General features: G+C 40.3%; 1 protein-coding gene across 1 annotated transcript; it reads right to left on the bottom strand.

The window, feature by feature from the left end:
- Positions 1–5,112: 5,112 nt before the first annotated feature.
- Positions 5,113–27,863, bottom strand: LOC120531328 (tripartite motif-containing protein 59-like). The gene is made up of 2 exons (XM_039756630.1): positions 27,678–27,863; positions 5,113–6,833 (listed from the first exon to the last, which is right to left on the bottom strand). The coding sequence occupies exons 1-2, from the start codon at positions 27,762–27,764 to the stop codon at positions 5,589–5,591; spliced, it is 1,332 nt and encodes a 443-aa protein (XP_039612564.1). The 5' UTR covers positions 27,765–27,863; the 3' UTR covers positions 5,113–5,588.
- Between the last annotated feature and the right edge of the window lie 64 nt (positions 27,864–27,927).

A 27,927-nucleotide genomic window follows, 5' to 3' on the forward strand; every position in this document is an offset into this window, starting at 1 on the left:
TTAAACAGAACCTGCCCGATTTCCTCATCTTGCACCCTCGTCCATGCTGGAAAAAATATTGCTCAATTTCAATTGACTCAGACACTATCTCTGCAATATATAAAATTATTTTACAGTCCCTCCCTTTCAAAGATCCAAGAGGACACTGGGAAAAAGATCTCTTAATCAATATATCAGAAAAGATGTGGAAAGTAGCAATGCAGCAAATTCACTCAAGCTCCATATCATAAAGCAAACAATTATTCAACTCAAAATTATATATAGCACATCTGTCTGCCTAAAACTCTCAAAATGATTCCAGGGCATGATCCAACCTCGAGCGCTGCATTTTCACCGCTATGCCACTCGATCAACTTCCTTTTGTTGATTATACCACGGTTTATTTGAACAAATAGTATGTTTTTCCTTTGCCTCCACTTGGTATTCGCTGAAATTCTTATATTTTCCCCGTGCTTTTCCCATTGTCTTTTCACAGAAGGCTGCGCTTAAGGGTGATTTATATTGATTTGCATATTCAAATAGGCGTAATTCTGGGAGGATTTGGGCGTTACAAAATGCGCTGCACGAAGCGTTACTTTTCACGCTGATCGGGATTTATGTAGCGGAAGAACGTGGAAGTTAGACGCACAGATTCCTGCATCTGATTTTTCCGATGCGTAAGCACATTTCGGCTTTTGTGCTTACGCCATGTTATAGTGCGAGTTCTATGCACGGCGTTATACATGAGGCCCCTGGTGTTTTAATGACTTCCATGGCCCGTGTGTGCTAAAAGGAAATGTAAGTAACATTAACTAGTTAGCAGAATTAACTCAACTTGTCATTTACATCTTCAAAAGTGCTGTATAAAGATTATTTTCACATGTGAACAGCACAGTTTTATACTTATTTTTCTATATATGAGGCTGATTTTCTGCTTAGGAATATCTGTAAATTATGTAGAAATTACAGCAATGTCTTAATAACAAATAGAGTGCAAAGCAGTAAGAATAACTTTAAGACCATCAACAAAAATCAGTTGAAGATTCATTTTTTTTTACAGTTGACTCCACACTTACAGACATTTAAGACAGAAATGAGTCGGTCAACACATGAAGAGTTTAGCTGTGCTCTGTGTACTTGTGTGGGTAGCACTGAAGTTCAACCAACATTCGATAGGTCACTCAGGTCTGTGTATTCAGTGAGCTACGCTCTCAGAGAATGCCTAGGAAATGTTATTCTTTCATGTACAATATGTGTTTTACTTCAACTTAATACCATTATGTTTCTTGTCATTATTTATTATACATGATATATCAGAGAGTCTTGTTTGCTGTTTTCACCATTATGTTGCATCGGTCTTGGGAGAAACACTAAGAAAATTCTTTGTTTCCAAAGATGTCTATGCAAAGGTGGGTGAAGATCTGACAACACCACAAGACAATAACAGAGCATCTCAGACGAGAAGAGATACACAGAGAGAATTCAAAATGTTTGAATTGGCTGCTGAATGATTATTTATTACAAAAGTGTAAAATTATTATGTGTATTTTCATTTTCTTGTTGCTGTTGTGACTCTTGGCAGTACTGTAAACAGAACAACCTTTTCACTGTTCATCTCACAACACTCCCTGCTGCACACAACATGATGATAAAATGTGACCTTCATCTTGAGCTTTATCACATCTCATAATAAACCATGTCATGCACTAAATTATACAAAAGTGAAAACTAGGGCTGCTGATTTATCGCTGTTAATGTGTGTGATTAATGTGTGTTACAGTATACATGTTTTTAAGACAGCATTCGCAAAGCATCTTAATCAGATGTCAGAACCATCTCAAATAACTCCTTTTGATGAGCAGGAGCAGTGGTTCTACCTTGACCTTCTCCCAAATGTCTGCACTCCTCACCCTATCACTAAGGCTGAGTCCAGACACCCCATGGAGGAAGCTCACTTCTGCCTCTTGTATTTGCGATCTCGTTCTTTCAGTCACTACACAAAACTTGTGAACGACCAGTAAATCGAGATCTCTGCCATTTTGCTCAGCTCTACCTTTACCAAGACTGACAGGTATTACGTCCGCATGACTGGAGATGCTGCTCTGATCCGCCTGTCAATATCCCATTTAAGAACACAACCCTGAGATACTTAAACTCCTTCCAGCACTTCACCCTTAGGTGTAAACTAACCGGTCTGCTTAAGCAACTGACTAAATTAAATAATCAGAAAAATACTAATGTCTTATTTTTCCTCTTTATATCAATTTAAAGACAGTATTACTGTCAGAACCAATCAAAGTGCTAGACGAAAAAACTTACTTTAAGCTGTTGACTGATTATTGTTTCACTGTTTATTCAAATGTTTCTTTTATGCGAAACCTCACAATACTCTAACAAGAATAATTTAATATCCCTAGGAACGTGGTTATTAAAATTGTTTTGCATTATAAAGTTACCACTACCTTATTTCTGCTTTATAGGAAGATATTCTAACATGTAAAGGAAATACATAACATTTCAAATAAAATGCAGTTAATTTCAATTAAACGTTTTATTTGTGCAATTAATTATGATTAAATATTTTATACAGACAGCAGCCTTAGTGAAAACATTGAAGACCGGGCACGAAAGGTCATACAGAACAAGAAATGATGTGCCTTGCAATTAATCAAAGGCAAGTGCTTCACTTGGAATTTAAGGATTGAGCATAAATAAACTCTTTCTGATTAAGAAAGCAGTTGGGAGGAAAAGCAGACCCTGAAGAAGTTCCTTCGAATCAACTGGAGTGCCGCTGGCTTTGTGTGTCTGACAATGTTACATTACAGTTATTGGCTGTGAACTGTAGGCTCCATTCTGGTGACTAAAGCTGACATCATATTACACAACCGCTGGTTTGAAGGGATGTCAAAAGCAAGAGGACGTCAGATTAGAAACTGCTTGGGATGTCACATTAGACGACTCAGTGATGACTTTCCAGCATAGTTTTACAATTTCAGTGTGTCACAAACTTGCTTCTTTTTCTGATAGCCAGCAACATACTCTCTGACTGAGCCAGTGCTCTACACAGGCTTTCCTGTTTTTTTTGTTTTTGTCCATCCTGTCATGATATATAATACATGACACATCAGACAGACAAGCCTCATTTCTGTTTTCAAGGTCCAAAACACCTGCATTGCTTATTCTTTGTTGCTGCATTATATGAAATGGACTTGCATCTTAGTGCTCATTGGTTACTATCTCTCACACAGGAACTCACCCCTACAACTAAAGACAAAATTAAACCAGCTTGACTTTAGATGATTGACCATCACAGGAATACACTGCGACTGCCCCCGACTTTCTAACATTATAAAAATAAAGTCTACTATTGCAAGTTGCTGAAAAACTTGTGTAATGTGACAGGGCCTAAAGGAAACAACTGACTTGAACATTCAAACCCCAGCAGTTGCCTGACCATTTCTCATACTGCACCTTCACCCTTTAATGGATTGCAACACCCTGTGATTTTTAAAAATTCATCAATGATAGCGGAGTCATGCTTTGTGTTTAGATGTGGGCAGTGAGTACTGACAACACTTAACTGTGAATGGTTTGAAGACAAAGGCACCAACAGCACCATCCACACAATTGCAAAGATGTGAGAAGGAATATGGCTTCTGGTCTAGTGCTGAAAGAGTTCCCACAAATGCAACAGCAGGAGAGTTTAGTAACCACAAAGCTGTAACAATTACAAAATTAGCAGTTAGTTTAATGTTTCCACAACAATGCACAAAATGTCCAGGGCCTCATGTATAAATGGTGTTACACACAAAAATGTTGTGTATGCCCATTTCCAAGCTCACATTGCAATGTATGAAAACTAAACCTGGCATAAAGCCATGCATATTCTCATGCCAGCTCAAACCACTGTGTTCGCAAGTTTTCAGCTCAATTTTGCAAACTGGCAACACCCATATCAAAGCTGTGCTACTGTTCCTGCATGGTTTCCCTTTATTTTTTAGATTCACATACCTGACGCAGCTTTATCTAATATACTGAAATTAACTGCATATCACTTTTTAGTTTAAAGCATCTGATTGTAACCAACCTGTAACCATATAATGGTACATGGAATGGCCAAACTGTTCCACTGCCATGGCTGCTTTAGCATTGTTACTCTCAGTGCACCACTCATAGTATTTTAACCCACTGTGTCCAAGTGTGGAATCACAGGTATACAGCAGCTGATGGGAAAGCTCTATAGAAGATTGTGTCAAGAGCAGGGAGAATTATTGGGATACAGCTTGTAGCACATGCTGCCTCAGCCATGGGCACAGTCTATTTGAACTTCTTCCATTTGGCAAACACTTCAGAGCCTTTCCTGTAGGGACCTTGCAGTTCAGAAACAGTTTAATCCCAAGAGCCCTAAACACACTCAATCAGTCCATCAAGTGCTCCCAGTAGAACTTTTTGTACAATTGCCTCACTGTAAACTTGCATTACAGTTGTAATATTTCACAACCTGAGTTACATATGCTTTCATATTGTAATATTTTTTACTTTTTTTATTGTATTGTATGGGATTTGAGAAACTAGTAAATTAAACGATTTTAAGATGAAGTTTATGCTGTTCTACTTTAACGACAAAATAAACTATGTGATTAAAGTGGAAAACTCTACCTTTTTCCACTGTGTCCCTGTCTTTTTTTCTTATCTCTTCCATATGACACTCAGATGGTGGGCTACGACTCACCTTTTCATGGCGACTTTGATATATTACCACTTCTTTTTATTTTGGGCACTGTGTGACTTTCTGAACTTGAACTTTCAATTTTCTCCACCACTCTATGTCACTAGATCAACTTCCTTTTGTTGTTTATACCACTGCTTAAACCAACAAATAGTACGTTTTTCCTTGCCTCCACTTGGTATTCGCTGAAATTCTTCCTTTTTTCCTGTGCTTTTGCCATTGTCTTTTTACAGAACGCTGAACTTAAGGGTCTATTTATATTGATTTGCCTATTCAAAGAGGCGTAACTCTGGAAGGAGTCAGGGTGGAGCAGCTGGCGCGTGCACGTGCGTTACATTTCACACTGACCGGGATTTATGTAGCAGAAGATGCATCTGCATTTTTTTGTGCCTTATGCACATTTCTGTTTTTGTCCATATGCCATGTTTTAGTGCAAATTCTGCACACACCATTATACATGAGGCCCCAAGTGAACATCTCAAACCCGTTACACATGTCAGCACACACCAGCAACCAGCCAAATGGTAAACATCTCATAGAAACACCTCCATGCTGGAAGTCCCACATACACCTTTCCTGGCCTGGCTCCAGGTATATGGTGAGACTGACTAAAGTGATCAACATTCTCAAGCCAAGATATTCTGAGAATGCAGTGAAAAAGTTGGCGAGTGTTGTTAGTGCATGTGTCATATGGCATGGTGTGAAGATGCAGTTGAAAGGATATGTTTTAGAAGAAAATGAATGGCTTGTTAGTGGGTATTACCCTTCTGGGGAAAACCTGATTTTTGGATTCAAAAAGCCATTGCCAAGTCCTCCCAAGAGTTCATTTTCATATATTACTTGTGCTGAGTAAACATGTTCAAATGGAATAACTGATGGATTATTTTCCACCAGGCACAAAATCTTGTAGGCACTCCTTTACAACGATAAAGAAAGTTTTTAATTTTGGCGTGGAGCCTTTGATATTAGTGTGCAAATGAGCCATTGCTTCAGAAATCAGGTAACAGTATCCAGACACTTTGTGGTAAATACTCTGGGCCAAGTCAAGAAAAACTGAAAAGCTAGGGAAAGCAACATTGAAGGCTATTCCAGCCAACACAATCATGCTAGCAAACAGGAGCAGAAGGAAACAAATCTGTGAGTCCCCCAGGAGTACTCCAGGTCTGCCAAAGTCTCCTCTGTTTTTATGGGTATAGAAACTGATTTTTGGTATTGGTGCTTCCTCAATAGCCCCGACTGTGATGGCAGACCACGTTTGTTCCAAAAATGCCTCTGTTCTTGGATAAAGCTCTAAACTTTCAATTGGAGGAAGCTTTGCTTCAGTCAAAGTGGCCACTCTAGTACGAAAAAAGTGAATCTTCTCCAGAAACACAAGGGCAGATTCCTCTTTTTCAATAGCTGGCCTGCACGAGAGAAGTTCTTGTTGCTCCTCCTTCATGTATTTAAGGTTTTCAATGAGTGGATCATATTTTGCTGATGACTCGCACTGGGCCTCTTCCAGCGATGCCAAAAAGGCTTGCTTCTTCTCTTCTAAGATTTGATGGAGCTTTTCAAAGTACTTAATGACCAGTTCTTCATCCTCTTTGATGGTTTGTTCACACACTGTTTTCTTAAGCTCTAGCTTTTCAATCAAAAGGCCAATTTCAGCAAAGCGCTCATTAGTCAGCTGTTCCACAAGCTTCCTAGGGGTGTTCCTTTCTTTGATGTAAGCAGCTTCTAGGTCATCAATTGGGTGACCCTGATGGTCACCTATGGTGAGGCATATCCCACAAATTAACTGTCGATCCTGCAGGCAGTACATGTTCAGTGGCTGCCTTGGGTGCTGTGAACACTGAGCTGACCTGGGTTCACTGCCCCTTTGATATTTCTCAATAATGGCCCTCAACGATACATTAACTGGCAGCGAGTCGACTCCTGATGGAGGAAGGTCTACTATGCTTCTGCAGTTGGGGCACTTCAGGGGAATTCTTACGGGCCGCCATATAGAGAAGTTGAGAGACACTTGAAGGACATTCAGCAAGCAGCTCTTGCAAAATGTATGAGAACATGGCAGGACACGGGGATCGTCAAAAAGGGAATAACACACGGAGCAGGTCAGATCCTCTTCCAAGGAATCCATGTTGGGCTGAAAAATAAAATGAAACAGATTACACTGCATAAGTTGGCACATAAGATCACCATCAGGTCAGCATAGCACTCAGAATTTGTTAGGCATATTGTGAAAATGACCTTAGTAACCTCCATGACGCCCCTGGCCAGAAGAAGGACATCAATGTCGTATTGGCATTATACAGGGTGGTGTATGAAAAACCAAACCATCCCCTACTCCAACGTTGACGTACGTTTCTTAGCCCATACATGAAACGAAAGATCGTACTTACTGGTTAGAGGAGGTGCTGGAAATTATTTATTTGTGTGTCTTTTCTGCAAGCCACACTATATTGTTATAGACGCGACGCAGCTCAGCCGCTTCAATTTTTCCAATTTCACTCCGAATATTGTTATTCAGTTCCTTTGATGTTTTTGGTTTATTGACATACATTTTTCCCTTCAGATTGCCCCACAGGTAAAAGTTGCAAGTGGAATTGCTGACCCCGTCGCGACAATGAGCCTCCACGATGACACGTATAACAGCTCGAGCCAGCCAGTCGGAGACGGTTTGGTTTTTCGTGTGCCACCCTGTAGAAGAGCAGTAATTTCCTTACACTAAACAATTGAAATGCTGAGGAAGGAACTTGATAATCTGGTCTTGCAAATCACAAGGTTGAAGTAAAGAATCTACAGATCATTATGGACTCAAAGCTAAATTGTAAATCACATACACAGCATATTACTTAAGATTGGGTTTTTCATTTAACAGGCATTGAAAGAGACAGACAGAAATTTTTCTTTTACAGATGTGGGAAAAATATTGATACCCTTCTACTCACAATTTTCTGTGAACTAAGTTGAAACTGACAAACGTACATACTATAAACCAGTTTTTATTCCACATTTAATAGAAATTACCTTCTTTCTTGCCTCCTCCAACAACTCTCTGCTTTTCCTTCTAGTGTATTTTCCATTTTTAGTGTGAAACACACAGTGAAACAAAACAGCCGACTGCGCATTTAATCTGGCAGAATGAGAGGTTATAAGGTCGAGGACACGTGTGATAGTAATTAATAAAGGTTGCCTGTTTGATGCAAGTTATTTTTAATAATTTCTAAACATCTCTGCCCTTGTCTTCTCCAGCCTCCACACCAGCTTAAGGTTTTATTACCTCTCCCTTTCTGGCATTCCAATCGTAACATATTTTACCAAAATCAACACTGACTTTTACCATTGTAACCATCAGAGAGGGGCGGCACAGTGGCTTAAGGAGTAAGGAGACCTAGGTTCACTTCCCAGGTCCTCCCTGCGTGGAGTTTGCAAGCTATCCTCCCTTTCTGCATGGGTTTCCTTCCACAGTACAAAGAGAAGATTGTCGATCCTAAATTGTCCCTAATGTGTGCTTGGTGTGTGTGTGGCCTGTGGTGGGCTGGCACCCTGCCCGGGGTTTATTCCTGCCTTGCGCCCTGTGTTGGCTGGGATTGACCCCCGTGACCCTTTGTTAGGATATAGCGGGTTGGATGATGACTGACTGACCATTAGAGACTTAATAAACTATGGCTTCTTCCATTTTACCTCTTTTATAGATTTATTTGTCTTTTATTGTCTGAAAATGCACTTTGAGCTACTCTTACATGTGAAAACATTCTGTATAAATAAATGTTGTTTTTAATAATACGGCACTACTTGATATAAATCTTTTATCCTTTGCTCAGGAAACTATTTTTAGAAATTAATACTTAAGAGTATTTCTAGCAACACTGTGTGGCCACTAAATTGATTTTGCGATGACCAGTTCACTCCCTTGTGAGTTTCAGACTGTTAACGGGTGTACATTTTACAAATTGTATGAGATCATGGCAGAATTTCACAGCCATGTATCGTAGTCGGGTTTTTTTTGTCCTTGAAAGCAAATTACCCACTTTTGGTTTTTGGTCCTTCAATAGCAATAAATGAATATAAAAGTTCAGCAATACTGCAGCTTTCTCTTTATTTACATTAAGACAGCTTTAAGTGTCAATTCACAAATGACAGTAAAAATAAAATATATGCCAGGTCCTAGTCTTCCTTGACTGACAATTCTAAATTCATACGACATAATAATTACTGTGCTACGCAAACAACAACCTTCTATGTGTGTCTATCACATATTCAGATGACTTTTACTGCACTTGACGATGAGCCTTCAGCCATCAAATAATGTGAATAGCAACTCTTTCTCTTAGCTATAAAGGACCAGATTTAGGAAATACTGTCATAGCACAGAGGCTTTCGCATGGTCTCCACTAATTTTATTTTAAGAATTCATTTTCTTGTTACCAGAAAATTTAAGTAATTGCTTTTAAAATAGCAAGGGATGCCCGAAAAGATAAAAATGTTTCCTAAAAAGCAATTGTTCATTCACTTCTGTGTGCTCATTGTCAGATGGCTACTTTCACATCAACAAAATGTAACCTTCTCAAATAAGCTTAATGACGTTCAATATTGAAAGGTGCCAGGGCCCAAAGCAGCGAGCAGCAGTTTGTTACTTACTTGCACATTTTAAACTGATGGAGAAAAACTAACTTGTTCTTAAATTACAAAGAAAAGTAATACAGACTCAGACGAGGAGTTCCTGCTTGGGCACATTAAACACAAATATGACAAAAAAAACACATTTTTCAATGAACCCTTTGAGGGCTGAATATTTATTTCGGAAAAGCACACAAAGCTATGGTTTCACACAGAAATCAACATAAAATGTCTGTTGTGGCGGCCACCAGTTCACCAGGAATGCACGGCAGGCTGGCTGCCAGGCTGTCTTCACACGTCAGGGGCGGTCGCAGTGTATTACAATCTGGTTTGTACCTCTTGTCATTGTAAGTGGCAAACTTTACCATCGCCAGTTAGCTACATGAACCTGTTGAGCAGCGCGATCAGCTGGGACTGACCAACTCATGCCGGGACCTCACATTTGTTTTCAATCACTTGTATCAAAATCGGAGTCCGACAATTCAGTCTAATTCAGCAATAGCATGCAAAACGTCACCCATGGAGTATTTTGCTTCATGCATTCACTTTTGATCTCTCTCCAGATGTGGATGCCATTTTTGCTGTTGTTTGCTCCTAGCTGGGAATCTCAGTCAAACTAATGAAGGTAACTCCTCCTTCTTCAAAGACTCCAACTAAAACATAATGGTGGGTTTTTGTCACCGCTTATAGTTGATTACCACCGTGAACCCTCCCTTTAACAAAAGTCGACATCTGCCCTGAAAGAGTTAAATAAAGTGTCCAATTATAGGCTGAAACTGTCTTTATAAATCAAAACCAGAAGGCCCTGGGGCCAGTCTCAGGTGACACTGCTCGATGTGGATGATTAAGAGACTGCCATGACTGATTAACCATTCGGTGGTTGTGGTTTAGCTTATCAGGGACCCACCAAAGTCTTCCTACAGTTTGTTTTTCATTTCATTTTCAAAGAAAACTACACTGTAATTAGCTGTCATGTATGAAGCACACACACTGTGTTATGTGTTTAGAACAGTGGCATTTTTGGCATGAAAGGTCTGGTTTGGCCATACCAAATTCTGTGTGCCCACTTCTCTAATGATCATCACCTTATTGGTCTAATAATTTCTGTCCCTATTTTGTTAATGACTAAAGAGATGAACAAGGTCACAGATATTATCATGTCACAAAAAAATCGGTTGATGGTGCCTGGTCTGTTTCAGATGGCATCAGATGACTGTGATACCTTCTGACATCATCATCATCATCATCTGCCAAAATACAGCCACATAGATTCAAATAATATAAAAAAGTGAGGGCCTAACAATCAACTGCCACTCATGGCAATCTACAGGCTAGGATGTGCTTACATTGAAAGAACAACACCTCAAGTTTAGAATTAAACAGCTTTGAGGTGACTAAGAACAATCCACCATAACATGGAAATAACCTGCACACTACAAAGTGAAAGATTTGGACAAAAGACTCTGAGAGTGTTAGGCAGCAGCACTCACCAGTGTGTACTTGCATTTTTGCTGGATGGCAGACAATTGAAAACATTATTTTCTACATACTGGTTTATTTGAAAAGGGATGGCTTTTTCTTCACACAGGTAAAAGAGAATGTGTAAGGCCTTCCTCTGTGGTTTTCAAATTTAGCACCATCAGGAAGTCCTCCTCAGCAATTGGTGAAGATCAAAATGCTGCTCGGTGCCATTCTGATCAGCATTATGTCTAATGTGCTTGATTTGATGCATTCCAGATATTGATCTGGTTTCTTTTATAATGTAATACTTTAAGGAAGAAGATGGTACTGGGCATGTGTACAGTACCTTGACTGGGACACTTTCAAACTGGAAGTTCACTTGCACAATTTTGAAAAACAACAACACAGTCTTCATTTTAATGCCAGGAATAAGGAACTGTAGCTTTCAAGCCTCATTGCTAAACTGGACAGTTCTTCTTGCACACACACACACACCCAGGTAAGGGAAAGTGAGGACACTGTGGGTAACTGTGGCTCATGGGACAGGAAATCGGCTCGGAGCACCTGGCACAAAGACAATTTCACCATTACAAAAAGTGTGATATTTTTTTTTCTGTATAACAAATTACATTAAACATATGATAGGAAAATGTAACTGATTAGTTAAAAAATCCCCGGATTGTTATAAACATTGTAGCAAGTTAAATCAATCATTCATTAATTATTACTTATTTTATACAACTTTTTTCTAATTTTGGTTCTGTACATTATCACAATGAATTTTAAATGAAACAACTCAGATGCAGTTGAAGTGCAGACTTTCAGCTTTAATTCAGTGGGTTGAACAAAACAATTGCATAAAAATGTGAGCCAACTAAAGCATTTTTTAACACAATCCCTTCATTTCAGGGGCTCAAAAGTAATTGGACAATTGACTCAAAGGCTATTTCATGGGCTGGTGTGAGCAAGTCTGTCGTTATGTCATTATCAATTAAGCAGATAAAAGGCCTGGAGTTGATTTGAGGTGTGGTGCTTGCATGTGGAAGATTTTGCTGTGAACAGACAACATGTGGTCAAAGGAGCTCTCCATGCAGGTGAAAGAAGCCATCCTTAAGCTGCGAAAACAGAAAAAACCCATCCGAGAAACTGCTACAATATTACGAGTGGCAAAATCTACAGTTTGGTACATCCTGAGAAATAAAGCAAGCACTTGTGAACTCAGCAACGCAAAAAGACCTGGACGTCCACAGAAGACAACAGTGGTGGATGATCGCAGAATCATTTCCATGGTGAAGAGAAACCCCTTCACAACAGCCAACCAAGTGAACAACACTCTCCAGGGGGTAGGCGTATCGATATCCAAGTCTACCATAAAGAGAAGACTGCATGAAAGTAAATACAGAGGGTGCACTGCAAGGTGCAAGCCACTCATAAGCCTCAAGAATAGAAAGGCTAGATTTGACTTTGCTAAAGAACATCTAAAAAAGCCAGCACAGTTCTGGAAAAACATTCTTTGGACAGATGAAACCAAGATCAACCTCAACCAGAATGATGGCAAAAAAAAGTATGGAGAAGGCGTGGAACAGCTCATTATCCAAAGCATACCACATCATCTGTAAAACACGGCGGAGGCAGTGTGATGGCTTGGGTGTGCATGGCTTCCAGTGGCACTGGGACACTGGTGTTTATTGATGATGTGACACAGGACAGAAGCAGCCGAATGAATTCTGAGGTGTTCAGAGACATACTGTCTGCTAAAATCCAGCTAAATGCAGTCAAATTTATTGGGTGGCGATGGACAGATGGACAATGACCCAAAACATACAGCCAAAGCAACCCAGGAGTTTATTAAAGCAAAGTAGTGGAAAATTCTTGAATGGCCAAGTCAGTCACCTGATCTTAACCCAATTGAGCATGCATTTCACTTGTTGAAGACTAAACTTCGGACAGAAAGGCCCACAAACAAACAGCAACTGAAAGCCGCTGCAGTAAAGGCCTGGCAGAACATTAAAAAGGAGGAAACCCAGCATCTGGTGATGTCCATGAGTTCAAGTCTTCAGGCTGTCATTGCCAGCAAAGGGTTTTCAACCAAATATTTGAAATGAACATTTTATTTCCAGTTATTTAATTTTTCCAATTACTTTTGAGCCCCTGAAATGAAGGGATTGTGTTAAAAAAATGCTTTATTTGGCTCACATTTTTATGCAATCTTGTTGTTCAACCCCCTAAATTAAAGCTGAAAGTCTGCACTTCAACTGCATCTGAGTTGTTTCATTTAAAATTCATTGTGGTAATGTACAGAACCAAAATTAGAAAAAAGTTGTCTCTGTCCAAATATTTATGGATCTAACTGTATGGCCCTTCAAGTGGCATAGTGACAAGATGTGGAAAAATGCAGGCAGTTCTTATTCTGCCCAAAGGTTGAGAAGAGAAAGAATGAAAAAGGAGTAATGGACCAGGAGATGAATCGTAAAAAGAGAATCGGGAAAGAGCCAAGACCAAAAAGATCCATCCATCCATTTTCCAACACGCTGAATCCAAACACAGGGGTCTGCTGGAGCCAATCCCAGCCAACACAGGGCAGGAACCAATCCCAGGCAGGGTGCCAACCCACCACAGGACACACAAGGGCCAATTTAGAACTGCCAATCCACCTAACTTGCATGTCTTTGGACTGTGGGAGGAAACCCACACAGACACGGGGAGAACATGCAAACTCCACACAGGGAGGACCCGGGAAGCGAACCCGGGTCTTCTAACTGCAAGGCAGCAGCGCTACCACTGCACCACTGTGCCGCCCAGACCAAAAAGATGTTAATTCAAATACCTAAAACAGCCAAAAAACGAAAACCACAAGTCATAGTCAAGAGATTTCAAAATGTAGAATTCAAAAAGAAACCTGCAAAAAACATAGTTTTGTGAAGAAGGGGGCTCCGCACACCCCTGGAAGACGCAGTCACTCCACCGAGGCCCCCTCTTGAACACTGCTGCAATGAGAACAAATACAGTTTGCCTCCTCTTTGCTCGGTTAGATGCTCTGCTGCTGCTGCTGTGTCGCGTGATCTGCTTCTTACACAGCACTTTGTATATTTAAATGCCTGTACAGCACCTCTCCTTTATGCTTATTGTCTGCGCAACTGCGTAACCCAAGCGTGACAGTATTTAGCCCAAATCACAGCCACCTAGGGTGTGCTCACATTAGGATCGCTCGAGCGTGATTGTCTCCCCTCTTTACCCCCATGATGGCCTGCACTTACACTATGCTTACCTTTCTGGGCCCATCATGACCATTCGACTTTGTGTAAAGCCTAGGATGAGCATGCATGTCCTTATTTTGTGGCTGTTTTGGAGTCGTGTAGGACAGGATAACGCTCTGCCCTCTCACAGATTCATGGAGTGTGCAGAGTAGTGCTTTGCTGTTAATCGTGCTGCACATATGAGAAGATTTATATGCAGATAAATGATGAATATGCAGCAATTCTTGCCAACTACAATTCATGTTCATGTGTAAAGTGAGAATAAAAACCCGTTTTAAACTCCAAAGATATTACATGACATCACTTGTCGCATCATTGACAGCATGTCTGTTTTCTGTGCTCGGGCATGTTTAGTGATCACACAGTTTCAGAATGCTACTGAATCGTGCTTAGGCCCTCACCTCTTCCAAGCGGGCCAGGGCACATTCACACTAGTCAAGCAAACTGGACTTTGCGGGGTTACATACAGACACAGAATGAATTGCTAGTGTGAGTCCACCCTAAATAACTTACCATGCTGACATTTAAAATATTTGTCAATGAAGTATCCAAATCAGCATTCTCCTAATTTCGCATTGTGTGTATTTACTTAACACTTTGGCATCATTAAATAAAAACAAACCTTCCAGTCTCTGTGTATTTCTTACAGCTTTGTGAACTGTCAATTTCTAAACGCCTTCAAGTTCCATGTCTATTTGTTACAGACCTGCACAGCTTGAGGCTGAGGGCTCAAAACAAAATTGTTTGGAATCCTGAATTATTTGTTGGGTGAAAAATTGACTAGTCGTGGCAATTCTATAAAATTCATTGGACAAAAACAAACACAAAAAAAGTATTTTGTAGTTAGACTCACATTTAATGAAAACTCAGAATTAACAAAACAGGCCTTCATGGAAATCTGGACCAATTTCATTAACTGCATCAACATCTTTAAAAATGAAATGACTTTGGACATGGATGTGGAAGTCCACTTTACCGTTTAATGTCTTGTGGTAATTCCTGTTTGTGCCGATTTCCATTTTTAACATCTACAATTATATTTTGCCTAGATAAAATTCTAAATTGGGGAATCTGTAATTAACATTTTTTGTTCTTGTGAAAACTGACAGACTTTTCCCATTAACTTTTATGGAGTGTTCATTTAATAATAATTCATTACATTTATATAGCGCTTTTCTCAGTACTCAAAGCGCTATTCACACAGGGAGGCGAACCCATAGTCTCCTTACTGCAAAGCAGCAGCACTACCACTGCACCACCTGTGATTTAGAAACACTTCTGTAGTCACATCTGAGAAATCACGACCAGAATTAGGGCAGCATGGTGGCACAGTGGCAAGACTGTTGCCTCGCAGTAACGACACTGTCTTGGGTGTCCCCTGTGTGGAATTTGCAAGTTTTCCCCATGTCTGGGTGGGTTTACTCCGGGCACTTTGGTTTTCTTCCCCCAGGACAAAGACATACAGATTAGCTGAATTGGCAATGCTAAATGGGCAAATGTGTTTCCCCGTGATGGACTGGTGCCCTCTTCAGGTGTTGTTTCTGCCTTGTGCCCAGAGATTGCTGGGATAGTCTCCAGCTGCCCTGCAAACTTGCTGTATATAAGCAGGTTAAACAAATGGATGGATGAATGGATAGCATCTCTCTACTATATAAAAAGATCTTGAGACGAGACGAGACTTTTTCAGAGAGAGGAGACGTGACTTTCTCAGAGAGACACTTTCACATCCCGGAGAGACGAGACTTTGTGCCAAGAGATTTAACCATGCCTGGGGTCGGAAATAAAAGACAGAGTAGATGAAAAAGTAAAACACTGTAACGAATTCAAAAACATTAGTGTGATACACATGCAGAGCAGGTTAGAAATAAGGAAGTATGAAAATTCGAAAGTCTCAAAAAAATTATAAAGTAAAAATCGCATTACACAAACAAACAGAAATTATTACTCAGTGAAATAACGGAATATCGCAAAGAGATCGAATATATTGTTTGGATTTAAACTTTAAGTCGGAGACTTGTAGATTGTTTAATTTGTGTTGCCATCAGGGAAAAGTAGTGTTTATTCCCAATGAAGAAGTGAATCAATGAAAATTAAAAGATTTGTTGTTTGGTGAAAGTGAAATCCACATACACTGTCACGCTTGGGTCACAGAGTTGCACATATACACAGGAGACTTTAGAGACTGAAACGTTATTCAAACACTTCAAACAAACATAAGTCTCTTTCAGGAGTGAATCAAGCTCAGTGTGTAGTCGGAGGGGACAGGTCCATCTCTCTATTAGAAGAATTGAAAATCTTCCTCATCTTCCATAGGGGCACGTCTCGGGAGCAGGACCCCCAACAGGAGCAGAGAATGTCTGGGGGAGAAGAGAGACTAGGCAGTGAGGCAAAAGGACAGCTGCTGTTCAGGTTTTTAAAAACATTCGAAAGCACCGCACGAGATGCAGATCATACAGCATGGTAGCAGCAATCCTGCAACTGAACGAGCAAAGAGGAGGTAAAAAAAAAACTGTATTTGTTTCCCATTGTATTACCATTTAAAAGGGGGTTTTGAAGGAGTGACTGTTTCTTTTAGGGGTGTGATCAGCCCCCCCTTCATAACGCAAGCAGCAGAGATCCGAAGTGGCTGTTGTGTAGCGTAGGCCCAGTGGGGGGGTTGGCAATTGAAGTGAGCAGGGGTCAAAGACCCCTAGTGTAATTTAAAATCTTCAACAGCAGTTTCAACTTGTCAAAAAGTAGCTTGAAGATATCTGTAATTCTAACTAGTCAAAACGTAAATACAAATACCCCTAGATGGACAAGCCACAGATGTTACATGTCATGAAACACACTATAGATATCTCAGATTCTTATGCCGAATAATCAAAACTGAATTTTAAATATGTTTACGACACTGACCCAATCACCCTCAATGGAAACTGTGTATTGTCCCCATGTTTTTGTGGTTTTCCTTCCACATCCTAAAAATGTGTGACAGAATGAGTACTCTGAAGAGGGCACAAGATCTCTAATAATGTTGCCTTTACATATACTTACAGCTAATAATGACGCTCTAAAGTCCAAGCAAAACCAACAGCTGAAAGACACTTGGACACTAAAGAAAAAATGCATTCAAATTGACTTTTAGTGCCTAGCTACCTTCATTCAAGTAAGCAAGTATAAATGTGACAGGAGACAACTCATCACCATCTTCATCAGAACAAACAGAGTTCCCAAAGCTTTCCCAGCACCCTCCAAACTCCAGCTTCTGTAACCAAAAAAAAAAAAAAAAGGCAGGCTGTCCAGACTACCAAAATGGCATAAAACAGAAATAGCTGTCAAGGGCGTGATAACTGCTATACATCTTGGGGCAGCACTTAATCTGGAAAGCCAATCCGATTAAAAATGTCCAGATTCAACAAAGTGGCCCTACAAAGACCAAAGGCAGAAGGTGGCATGGCTCTAGCTAACTTTCAGTTTTATTACTGGGCAGCAAACATACAAGCTATAAAAACCTGGACACAAATAGATGAACATACACAGGCCTGGTCCGCAATAGAAGTAAATTCCTGCAGTACTTCTTTATATGCCCTGCTCTGTGCCCCAATAAATGCAAGTTATCGCCAATATACTAATAACCCAATTGTGCTTCACTCACTCAGAATATGGAACCAATGTAGAACGCATTTTAAGATGGAGAATATATCTGTGGCACATCTGCATGAAAACCACATTTTTAACACTCGCAAACATATGCAGTTTTTAATATCTGGAAAAAATTTGGGATTAACTTGCTTAGAGATCTTTATATAGACAACATCTTTACATCCTATGAACAATTGCATTCTAAATTTAACTTTCCAGCCACACATTTCTTTCACTATCTTCAAATTAGGAACTTTGTTAAACAGAACCTGCCCGATTTCCTCATCTTGCACCCTCGTCCATGCTGGAAAAAATATTGCTCAATTTCAATTGACTCAGACACTATCTCTGCAATATATAAAATTATTTTACAGTCCCTCCCTTTCAAAGATCCAAGAGGACACTGGGAAAAAGATCTCTTAATCAATATATCAGAAAAGATGTGGAAAGTAGCAATGCAGCAAATTCACTCAAGCTCCATATGCGCAAAGCAAACAATTATTCAACTCAAAATTATATATCGAGCACATCTGTCTCGCCTAAAACTCTCCAAAATGATTCCAGGGCATGATCCAACCTGCGAACGCTGCAATCAAGTTCCAGCCTCACTGGGTCACATGTTCTGGGCCTGCACTAAATTAACATCAGTTTGGACCAAAATTTTTAATGACCTTTCAGACAGCCTCTGTGTCACAATCCCTCCTAACCCATTAACAGCTGTGTTTGGGGTTCTTCCAGATGGGTTTAAAGTGGAGAAGGACAAACAAACTGTGATTGCATTCACTACACTTTTGGCACGCAGACATATTTTGCTAAACTGGAAGAATCCTAACTCTCCTCTTTTAAGTCAGTGGGAAACTGATGTGTTATACTATTTGAAATTGGAGAAAATCAAATACTCAGTTAGAGGATCTGTACAGATTTTTTTCAAATCATGGCAGGATCTAATCAGTAATATTTTAGAATAAGCTCTTAAAGCACAGAGGAAGCAATTATTTCTGCATTTCTTTTTTCTTCTCCATTCATCTCTATTGGCTTATCAAACTAATTAATTTAGGTATGTTTACAAGCCTTAAGTTTTACCCTGTTGGCCTTGCTCTCTCTCTCAGGATTGGGGGTCAACTTGTTCTCAATCCTACTTTTTGTGAAAATTGATTGATTTGTATGGAATGATTACAATTAAATTAATAATAAAAAAAATGTCCAGAACAGGTTTTCCTTAATCTCTTTCTAACAGTAGCCTCTCATTTTTTCTTCCCCTCTAGCATTTAACTGGTCAAGCAGCCCCAGCAAAATCAACATCTGAAATCCTGGCAGTTTGGTTGAATGTGAGCAGTTGCAACTGTCCATGTAAAACTTGACTTTCACTTGCAGTTCCAATAAACACTGCAATAGCAGCAAATACTTATTAATACAGTCTGGTATTATTAAAATCAGTTCATTTCTATTGACTTCATTGATATTCAATTATGGTATTAATAACCTCTGCTAAAAAAAAATTGCAATGTGGGTACATCTTTAACTTCCTCCAACACACATCTGCCCTGACAGATTGACAGATCTTCAGGACAAAACATTTATAAATGTTAATGGAAGATTATATGCATGAAAGATCTGCAAGTATTTCAATTAGTAAGCATGGTTTACTTGCTAAACATTCTGTGGAGACTCAGGACGAAAATAAAATTGCAGTAATGCGCTCTACCCCATAACTGAGACACAATGTTCAGAAATTCCCACAATGGACTGTTTGAAAATTACAAAGGCTGTTGTTTTCTTCCCAGATTGTAGCGTTTCAATATTGAACACAGTCAGTGTGAGCGGGAGGGACGGGTGCTGAGATGTTGCTTTGGGGTGAATTAGCGATCAGTGTGGTTTATCTATCCATCCATTATCCATCCCGCTATATTCTAACTACAGGGTCATGGGAATCTGTTGGAGCCAATCCCAGCCAAAACAGGGCACCAACCCACTGCAGGACACACACACACCCACACCCACAGACCAAGCACACACTAGGGACAATTTAGAATTGCCAATGCACCTAACCTGCATGTCTTTGGACTGTGGGAGGAAACACACGCAGACAGGTGGAGAACATGCAAACTCCACGCAAGGAGGACCCGTGAAGCGAACCCAGGTCTCCTAACTGCGAGGCAGCAGCGCCACCGTGCCACCTGTGGTTTATCAGACCACTGACAAACTACAACTACTTTTTAAGGCACAAGTGAAGTGGCTAACAATGATCAAAAATCAATTTGTCCAAAACTGAGGGGGCGACTCACCAGTTTTACTCCCAAAGTGCCAGGCCTATATGGTTAGGAAGTCCTCACAGTATATTTGTGCCACTGTAGTTTTTCTGCTCTTTTCACAGCAGCTTTTCCCATCCATCATGTGCACCTTGAAATTACATATGAAGTTTCACACAGTGTCTAACTCTCAGAGAATTATTTCAGATCTTTTATGTTTGCATACAAATGTAAACTAAGCATGAACAAGATGTGAAATATGGGATCACAAGGGTCTGATATTTCTCCAAAAACCTAAAAATAAAATTACTGTGGTCCTGAAAATACACTACTCTAAAAAAACAAAACAAAAGGGAACTCTTTATCATCACAGTCTAACACCAAGTCAGTTAAGCTTCAGAGATATCAGTCTGTCCAGTTAGGAAGCTTAAGAGACTGTGAATCAACTTCACCTGCTTTGGTGCAAATGACAGTGACAACAAGTGCATTGGAGAGGCAACAGCAAGACATCCTCAATAAGGGAATGGTTTTACAGATGGTGCCGCCAGGCAAATGCTCTGTTCTTATCCCTCCTGCCTGATTCTTTTCTAGTTTTGCATTTTGCTAGTGTCTTTGTCACTACTGCTAGCATGAGGCAGTGCCTGCAGCTGATTAAGGTTGCACAGGTAGTCCAGCTCATCCCAGCACACTCCCAAAAACATGGAGGAGATACCAGAAGACAGGCCGCTACACGAGGAGAGTTGGGCAGGGCCGTAGAAGGGCATCAACCCGGCATCTGCTCCTTTGTGCGAGGAAGAACACTGCCAGAGCCCTACAAAATGACCTCCAGCTGGCTATTGGTGCACACGCCTCTGACTAAACTGTCACTAACAGACTCATGAGGGTCTGACATCATCTAGTGGGACTTGTGCTTACAGCCCATCACCATACAGCTAGGCTGGCATTCGCTAGTGAACACACAATTGGCAGCTCTTCCATTGGTGCCCAGTTCTCTTCACAGATGGGAGCAGGTTCACACAGAACAGATGTGACAGACATGAAAGAGTCTGGAGATGTTGTGGTGAACTTTATGCAGCCTGCAACATCATCCATGGTTTGGCAGTAGGTCAGTGATGGTCCGGGGAGGCATACCTAGGGGAGTTGCACAGACTTCCACGTGCTAGGCTATGGTACCCTGATTACTGTTAGGTACGTGGATGAAATCCTCAAAGCTACTGTCAGACCTTATGCTGGTGCAGTGATCAGTGGGTTCCTCCTGGTGCAGGACAATGTCCACTCTCATGTGGCCAGAGTGTGTAGGCAGTTCCTGGAGCACTAAGCCATTGATGTCATTGACTGGCCAACACGTTCCCAGACCCGAATGCAACTGAGAACTTCTGAGATGTTATGTATCAGTGCATGCAACACCACCAAGTAGTGCCGTAGGAGCTCACTGATCCCTGAAAGAGATCTGCCAGGACACCATGTGCCATCTCTTCAGAAGCATGCCCAGACATTGTCAGGCACGTGCGGGCCATACAGTACTGAGTTGCTGTGAAGAAATTAGCACAAGTTGGATCAGCCTGTGATTTCAATGTTTGGTTTTCGGTGTGATGTTGAAGCCAGCCTTGAATGGGTTAGTGATTTTGGTTTCCATTGACTATTGTTACATCATTTTGTTCTCAATGAATTACACTCAGTAAGGATTTTCCACGAATATTTTGTTCATCGAGATCCAATGTGTGACTTATGTGTTTGAGAGGTGTATATTTTAAAAACACGTTATAGTGTTATGTACAGTATTCTTGAATATTCCAGAAAGTACTGTAGCAGAAAGTTTTTTAAAGGTTGGAAGGAAAGGCAGCTTTAGGCTGGGTGGAAACAGACCATCCTCATGGGAGTCTGCAGAATGGCCGTTGAACTGGGTTTTTTGGGCAGTGTTGGATATTGGGTATGCTTAAGTGCTTCATATGGCATCAGATCATTTAACAAGGAAGTGAAACAGGTCCTTTGACCACAATGGAAGGATTTGAGAAAGATAGTATAGACTTTCCTTTGAAATACAATATACTAAAAAAAAAATTAAAGAACCGGTTAGAGCTTGCTGTGGTCCCAGTAATGCTGAAGAGTATGATGATAGACAATAGAAAGTAACAGACTTTGCTGTGAAACCATCAATGTTCATGCTGTTGGGTACCACTGTATTACCCTGAAAATAACCTGCTTTTACCTTTCATGCTCTTAAGCCATCAGAGCTGCAGCCCATGTCTGTGGCAGGATGGTACTGTAGAAAACTGGTTGACGGCACAAGGAAATGGCCATTTTATAAAAGTGGCTATTCTAAACAGTGCTGATCAGAAGTACAAGGTTGATGAGGCTTTTATTTGCTGATTAGTCTATGATAAGCATATCCAAAGGGACAGCATTCTCTATAGCTAATTGCAGTGCCAAAGTAAAATTTCAGTATTAAGCCAGCTATAGTGTACTAACAGGACCCCTTAAATATCATGGGGTATTTCACACATAGAGTATAAATACTTTATGTGAAAAAAGAACACTCTGTACACAAATGACACCAATTGGTGATCATGTTCACTCCTTACTAGAGAGCCTCTACTTTGTCCTTATATGAGTGAGTGTCCTATAATGTCCTATAATGCACCAAGTAACACTCATCCCCCAATCCAGGTTCAGGATTTGCTCCTGCTTTGTGCTCTGGTTCCCAGCAACCTGAATCTGGATCAAATGGCATTGAGCAGATGAATTATAGGAAGAGTATCTTCTGGATGCTGGCTGTCCAGTGTTAAATTAAAACTGCATATGTATTTGTCATTTGTTCTGTGTTCCATTTTGTTATTTAATATGCAGTAGTATAAAGCACCCTGGTCATACAAAATAGAAATGTGCTTTATAAAAGTAAACATTAACATAATATTAACAAACCAGTAAGAATGCATGTCTATCAATGGACCATCATTGCACCGATTTGTTAAATATTACAAAGCAGCTTCATTTTCAATGCACACAACAACTTCAGGAACTGAGATGCAGGAGTCCAATCATTAGTTTAGATTACATGATGGCACACTGTAAAAAACGGGCAGGCTCTTTTCTTCTTCATCTGTGATGGTTGGAACCACGTGGTCAAAATAAATAATCATTGATTAACAGATGGAAAGAGAATTCTGATTAAGAAACAGAAGGCACAGGCAACTGCAGTTCTACCTAAAATGGTGCGAGTGTCATTACAATAGTAATTATTTCATTACAAGGGCATGTTGCTGCCCCATTAATCTGACATTCTGGCTTCAAATCATTTACTCCAGTTCCCTGATTTGGAGTTTATGTGCCTTCCCACATCCCAAAGACATGCCGCATATTAGCTTGAATGGTCATACTAAGGGCGGTGCGGTGGTGCAGTGGGTATCGCTGCAGCCTCACACTTATGAGACCTGGGTTCACTTGCCGGGTCCTCCCTGCATGGAGTTTGCATGTTCTCCCTATGTCTACGTGGGTTTCCTCCCACAGTCCAAAGACATGCAGGTTAGGTTCATTGGCGATCCTAAATTGTCCCTAATGTGTGCCCTGCATTGGGCTGGCTCCCTGCCTGGGGATTTGTTCCTGCCTTGCGCCCTGTGTTGGCTGGGATTGGCTCCAGTAGACCCCCGTGACCCTGTGTTTGGATATAGCAGGTTGGATAATGGATGGTTGGTCATTCTAAAGTAGCCTTATCATATATATATATTTAAAAAAAAAAAAAATATGGTGTTCAGTCCAGGCACAGTTTCTTCTGTTCACCTAATGCTGTTCAGATGGGTTCTGCCCACCCTGGATTGATTAAGCAGGCTTGAGAATGTTATGTGATTATACACATGCATCATTTTTTATTTCATAAACATGTGCACGCACACAAATGCCAAGGCGTCTTGGAGGGCTGTAAAATTTCATTAAAACCTGTTTAACTGAAGTACACGCTTTACAGGAATGGAGAAGCCCACTTCATTTAATGACCTGGGGCCTCATTTATAAAGCCTGCATACACCCAAAAACAGGCCCCAAAAAAGCCTATGGAACCTCCTATCCAAACGTCGGGATTTATAAAACGATGCGAAAGCTTACATATACTTATAGCAACTCTGATCCACATGTACATGAGATTTCGGAGAAACAGTGACATGACAACACCCTTGATCAAGCAGGGAAATGCAAGCAAACCAGCCAAATGATGACTCGCACATATAATTCTTATCACCGAGCCGTTATCAGGACGTGGGGTTGATGTGACAAAAAAATACACATCAAATATGGTGTACATACTGTATTTTAGTTCCACTTTAAAAAGAACCAATGTTACATATTTGGATTGAAGAAATGTTTTGCTTTTTCCTCAGTTTATGTCAACTACTTCTCCGAAAACTGGCCCGAAACGTCAGGAATATCTCAGCAACCATGTCTGCTGTGTTGAAAGCCATTAACTGACTGGCAAGGCACGACATGAAGTTTTTGTATAGTGTGGGAGACGCATACAAAAAAGAAAAAACGTTTTTGCCAACATGAAAAGGTAAACTGCAGCAGTGTTTGGTTCACCTAATGCAATCAGAGCACTTTATGACACTCGTATTGCAGGAAGGGCACCTAGCAAGAATAAAGCTGCTTTTGTTAACTACAAGCAGTGACATCCCCACAATGCAGAAGTCATTTAAGAGGTGACAGACACACATCATGTCTCAGGGGCCTAGTCCTACCTGTGATTCATTTATTTTGAGACAAAGTAACCTTGACAGACATGATGATGCTGTATGTGGCGACTGGTTTGTTGGTAAGTTAACTAGCTTAACCTCAGTGTTTCATACGGCCTTTACTATTAATTATAACCGCAATCATGTCATTACTTGTCATGATGCCGCCTTACAGCCCCCCAAATACAGAGGAGAGGTGCTATATTTCCATGTTTGGTCCTGCACTCTTAGATGCAGGTAGCGGGGTCCCAACACACAAGCAGGGTGAAGCTGCTCTACCAGCCAATGAAGTTCTGCAGCAGCATGATTGCATATGCATGAGGCTGAATAGCATGCTCTTAATATGGGTGTTTCATGGCAGCATTTGAGGCACACTAATGCAATCACATTTACAAGGTTACTAGGATTTATAAACAGTAAATTACATAAAACTGTTTGTACGCTAAGTTTTATAAATCTTCCTCATGTCATTTTGCTGCAATCAAATTTCTGACTTTTCCGTTAAAATAAATTATATGTGAAACAAATCCCCTATAATTGAATTAAGTGAATTTGAACAAAGATGGAAGTTTTGAGATAAGGTATTATTTACTCACTAATTATGGTGCCAGAGAGTGGCAAAGTGGTGTATGCTGGGATGCCAGATTTGACAAACACTTTATAGCACAATCACAATGAATCCCCACTCTTATAAAATCTATCCCAATATTGGTTAGTCCTTTTTTAAACTGCCACTCAAATACTCCACACTGCAAACATCCATTAATGTCACTCTTTTGATTGGCAAATTGACACCTAATGCACATAAGTAGCCAGGGCTAAGTAGTTTAGCCCTTGCAGTCGGTTGAGGTCCATCGTGGGGTACAACCTATAACAGTACAAACAAACTACGTTGATTATGCTATACACTGAAATACCATAAAAGAAAAAAGTTAGTGAAGGGCCATATCAGCAGGCATCTGCACATAAGGTTAAAGGTTATTTCTATGCTGAAGACAAATGGAAGTAGGATACAGTACATCTTTCAGGTTTAAAGCCTTAAACAGATGCATTACTGAAAAAATGGGTTTCTTAGCTTCTTTCCTCTTCCCCATGAAAATAACTTTTTTTTTTCTTCCTTAAGAGAAATGTACAGCATCGCTAAAACCAAGCAACACATTCAGATTTACTGTATTTCATGGTGAAGTAACACATTTGTTCACATAGGAACTATTCTTTCAAAAAAAAAATGCTTTGGTTAAACGTTTCTTAGAGATTGTCTTCCTATACCTTTTAATCCTTTTTTCTTTTAAATTTTTTATATTCCCCCCCTCCACACTCATTTACAAAATGTGGTCAGAGTCATAGAGCTACCAGCATAAAGATATTCTGATCTTGAAAATATACCTTCCCTACTGTACTTCTCTCACCTCAGCACTCCTGTTTTGAAAACCCATTTTAGGTTTCTATTTTTTTTTTTTTTTTTAAATTTATTTATCTGCCATAACTGATTGATATCTACGAGAATGCTCAATTCCATCAGCAAACTGACAGTCCATTTGCTGAATGAACTGCGGCTGGCTGTGAAACTGGCAGGTTTTAAACTTCAAGTGAAGGGTGGTTGTGTGATATTTCACTGCTATCGGTTAGAATGAATAAGAGCAGGTTTCACAGATTAAAGGGGAGTGCAAATGCAAATTGATTTTTTTTTCTGTCATTACAAAATTGCACAGATTTCCAAGGAAAAGTGCCAACATGAAAAGTCCCAGCCATTTTTTTTCCCATGCACAACGGATTTAAAAATAGTAGTAATCCTGAGTGTGAAGCCGCCCGATCTTCTATCTTTGAGGGGCTCGAAGCACCACGTCTGATCTTAGCAATCGCAGCAGTGCCAATGCCGCTCAGCTCATGACTTAATCATTCAAATATCTGGTAGAACGTTAACTAAAACACCCTGTCTGATTCTGCATGACTGACTAGGTGGAAAATCAGACCATCTGCGTTAACGAGCAGTTGGGCCTAAAAGAAAAAAAAAAACGTGACCACCGACTGTGTACTTACAAGTGAACTCTTTTTATTCCCTACTATTATTTTTTTTTAGTTATAACCTCTTAGACAAGTAACCTGTTATGTCGCTTTGCCACTACCAGCTGCCTCGTCTGAATTTCCTATTTCAGTATGGGGATAAGTCAACATAACGTCAAAACAAATGTATAAAAATAGTACAATGAGATTTTGGAGGAAATAAAACTTAAAAAATAGTAAACACTGCTTTAATACCGTCAGTGTTTAAGATCGAAAATAAAGAACTGTGTAAAGTGACAGAGGCCTGGCAAGATACATGCATACAGGAAAAAATGAAAAAAAACAAAACAAAATCAAGGCACCTATGCAGCCTTAGGGCATCTCTCATTTCACAAAACTGAAAAGGAGGATGGCCAAAACGCCATGCAACCATTTACATCAAAATGAATGTCACTCAGGTGACCGCGCTGGGCCGGGCAAAACTCGACAGCAACTTAACCAAAGCATCCGTCTTTCTGTTAACGGCGTCTATGTAAGTAGATTACACAAGATGTGTGAACAGTTAGCTGGCTAGAAGCGAGTAAGTTACTATCCGAATAAGGTGCTGCAAATAAGTAGTTAACGTCTGCGTTATCCGGTTTTATTACTAGTAACCGTCACTGGGTGGCAAACAGCTCAAGTAAACCGATTTCTCCCACAATTACCACTAGACACTTGCTTTACAAATGTAAAAAAAGTATAACACGCTCAGAAAATAGTCAACTTCAGCCCCGTCTCGGGTACACATATCAAACAGAGAAGCACCAATACTGTAGCCGGCCTCTAAAAATGTAAAAACACTTTTTTTTTTAAAACACGAAAGTAAATGGACTACCCCGCTCCGTCCAGCCATCAGTAAAACTATTACCAAACGTCATTCCATAACTGAACCGAGTCTCGACTAGTTCTGGCCAGTTGCGTCAGTGCCCGATGTACCTAAATGGTTTTGAATATTCGCACTAGTAAACCCGTCATAGTCCATTACGGTTAAAAACAACCCTCGCTCTGTACTTACCAGCTGTGCAGGACGTGAAGTTTCTAAACTACGGTTGACGGTAAACTGAACTGCCGGCCAGCTCTCGGATGAACATCGACTACACATGCGCCGTCCAGGGTGCCAATCAGAATCCGACCCGCGACACGTTTGAATAAAAACAGAGTAAAACCGAAGGGCCAGACTACAGCACACGCCTCTCGGCAGGCTGGAACGACGCCAACTCTGGTTTACTTCGGAGGGCTGTCATACTGTCGGTTGGGTCACCAGG

Source organism: Polypterus senegalus, chromosome 1 (assembly GCF_016835505.1).
Source record: "Polypterus senegalus isolate Bchr_013 chromosome 1, ASM1683550v1, whole genome shotgun sequence".
Lineage (NCBI taxonomy): Eukaryota > Metazoa > Chordata > Cladistia > Polypteriformes > Polypteridae > Polypterus > Polypterus senegalus.

What these genes read in the sequence shown, in the direction of transcription:
- LOC120531328 (XM_039756630.1), bottom strand. Translation starts at nt 27,764, where the DNA reads ATGTGTAGTCGATGTTCATCCGAGAGCTGGCCGGCAGTTCAGTTTACC. An exon ending in CTTCACGTCCTGCACAGCTG is followed by an intron (nt 6,834 to 27,677) that starts GTAAGTACAGAG and finishes TTTATTTTTCAG; the next exon opens with CCCAACATGGATTCCTTGGA.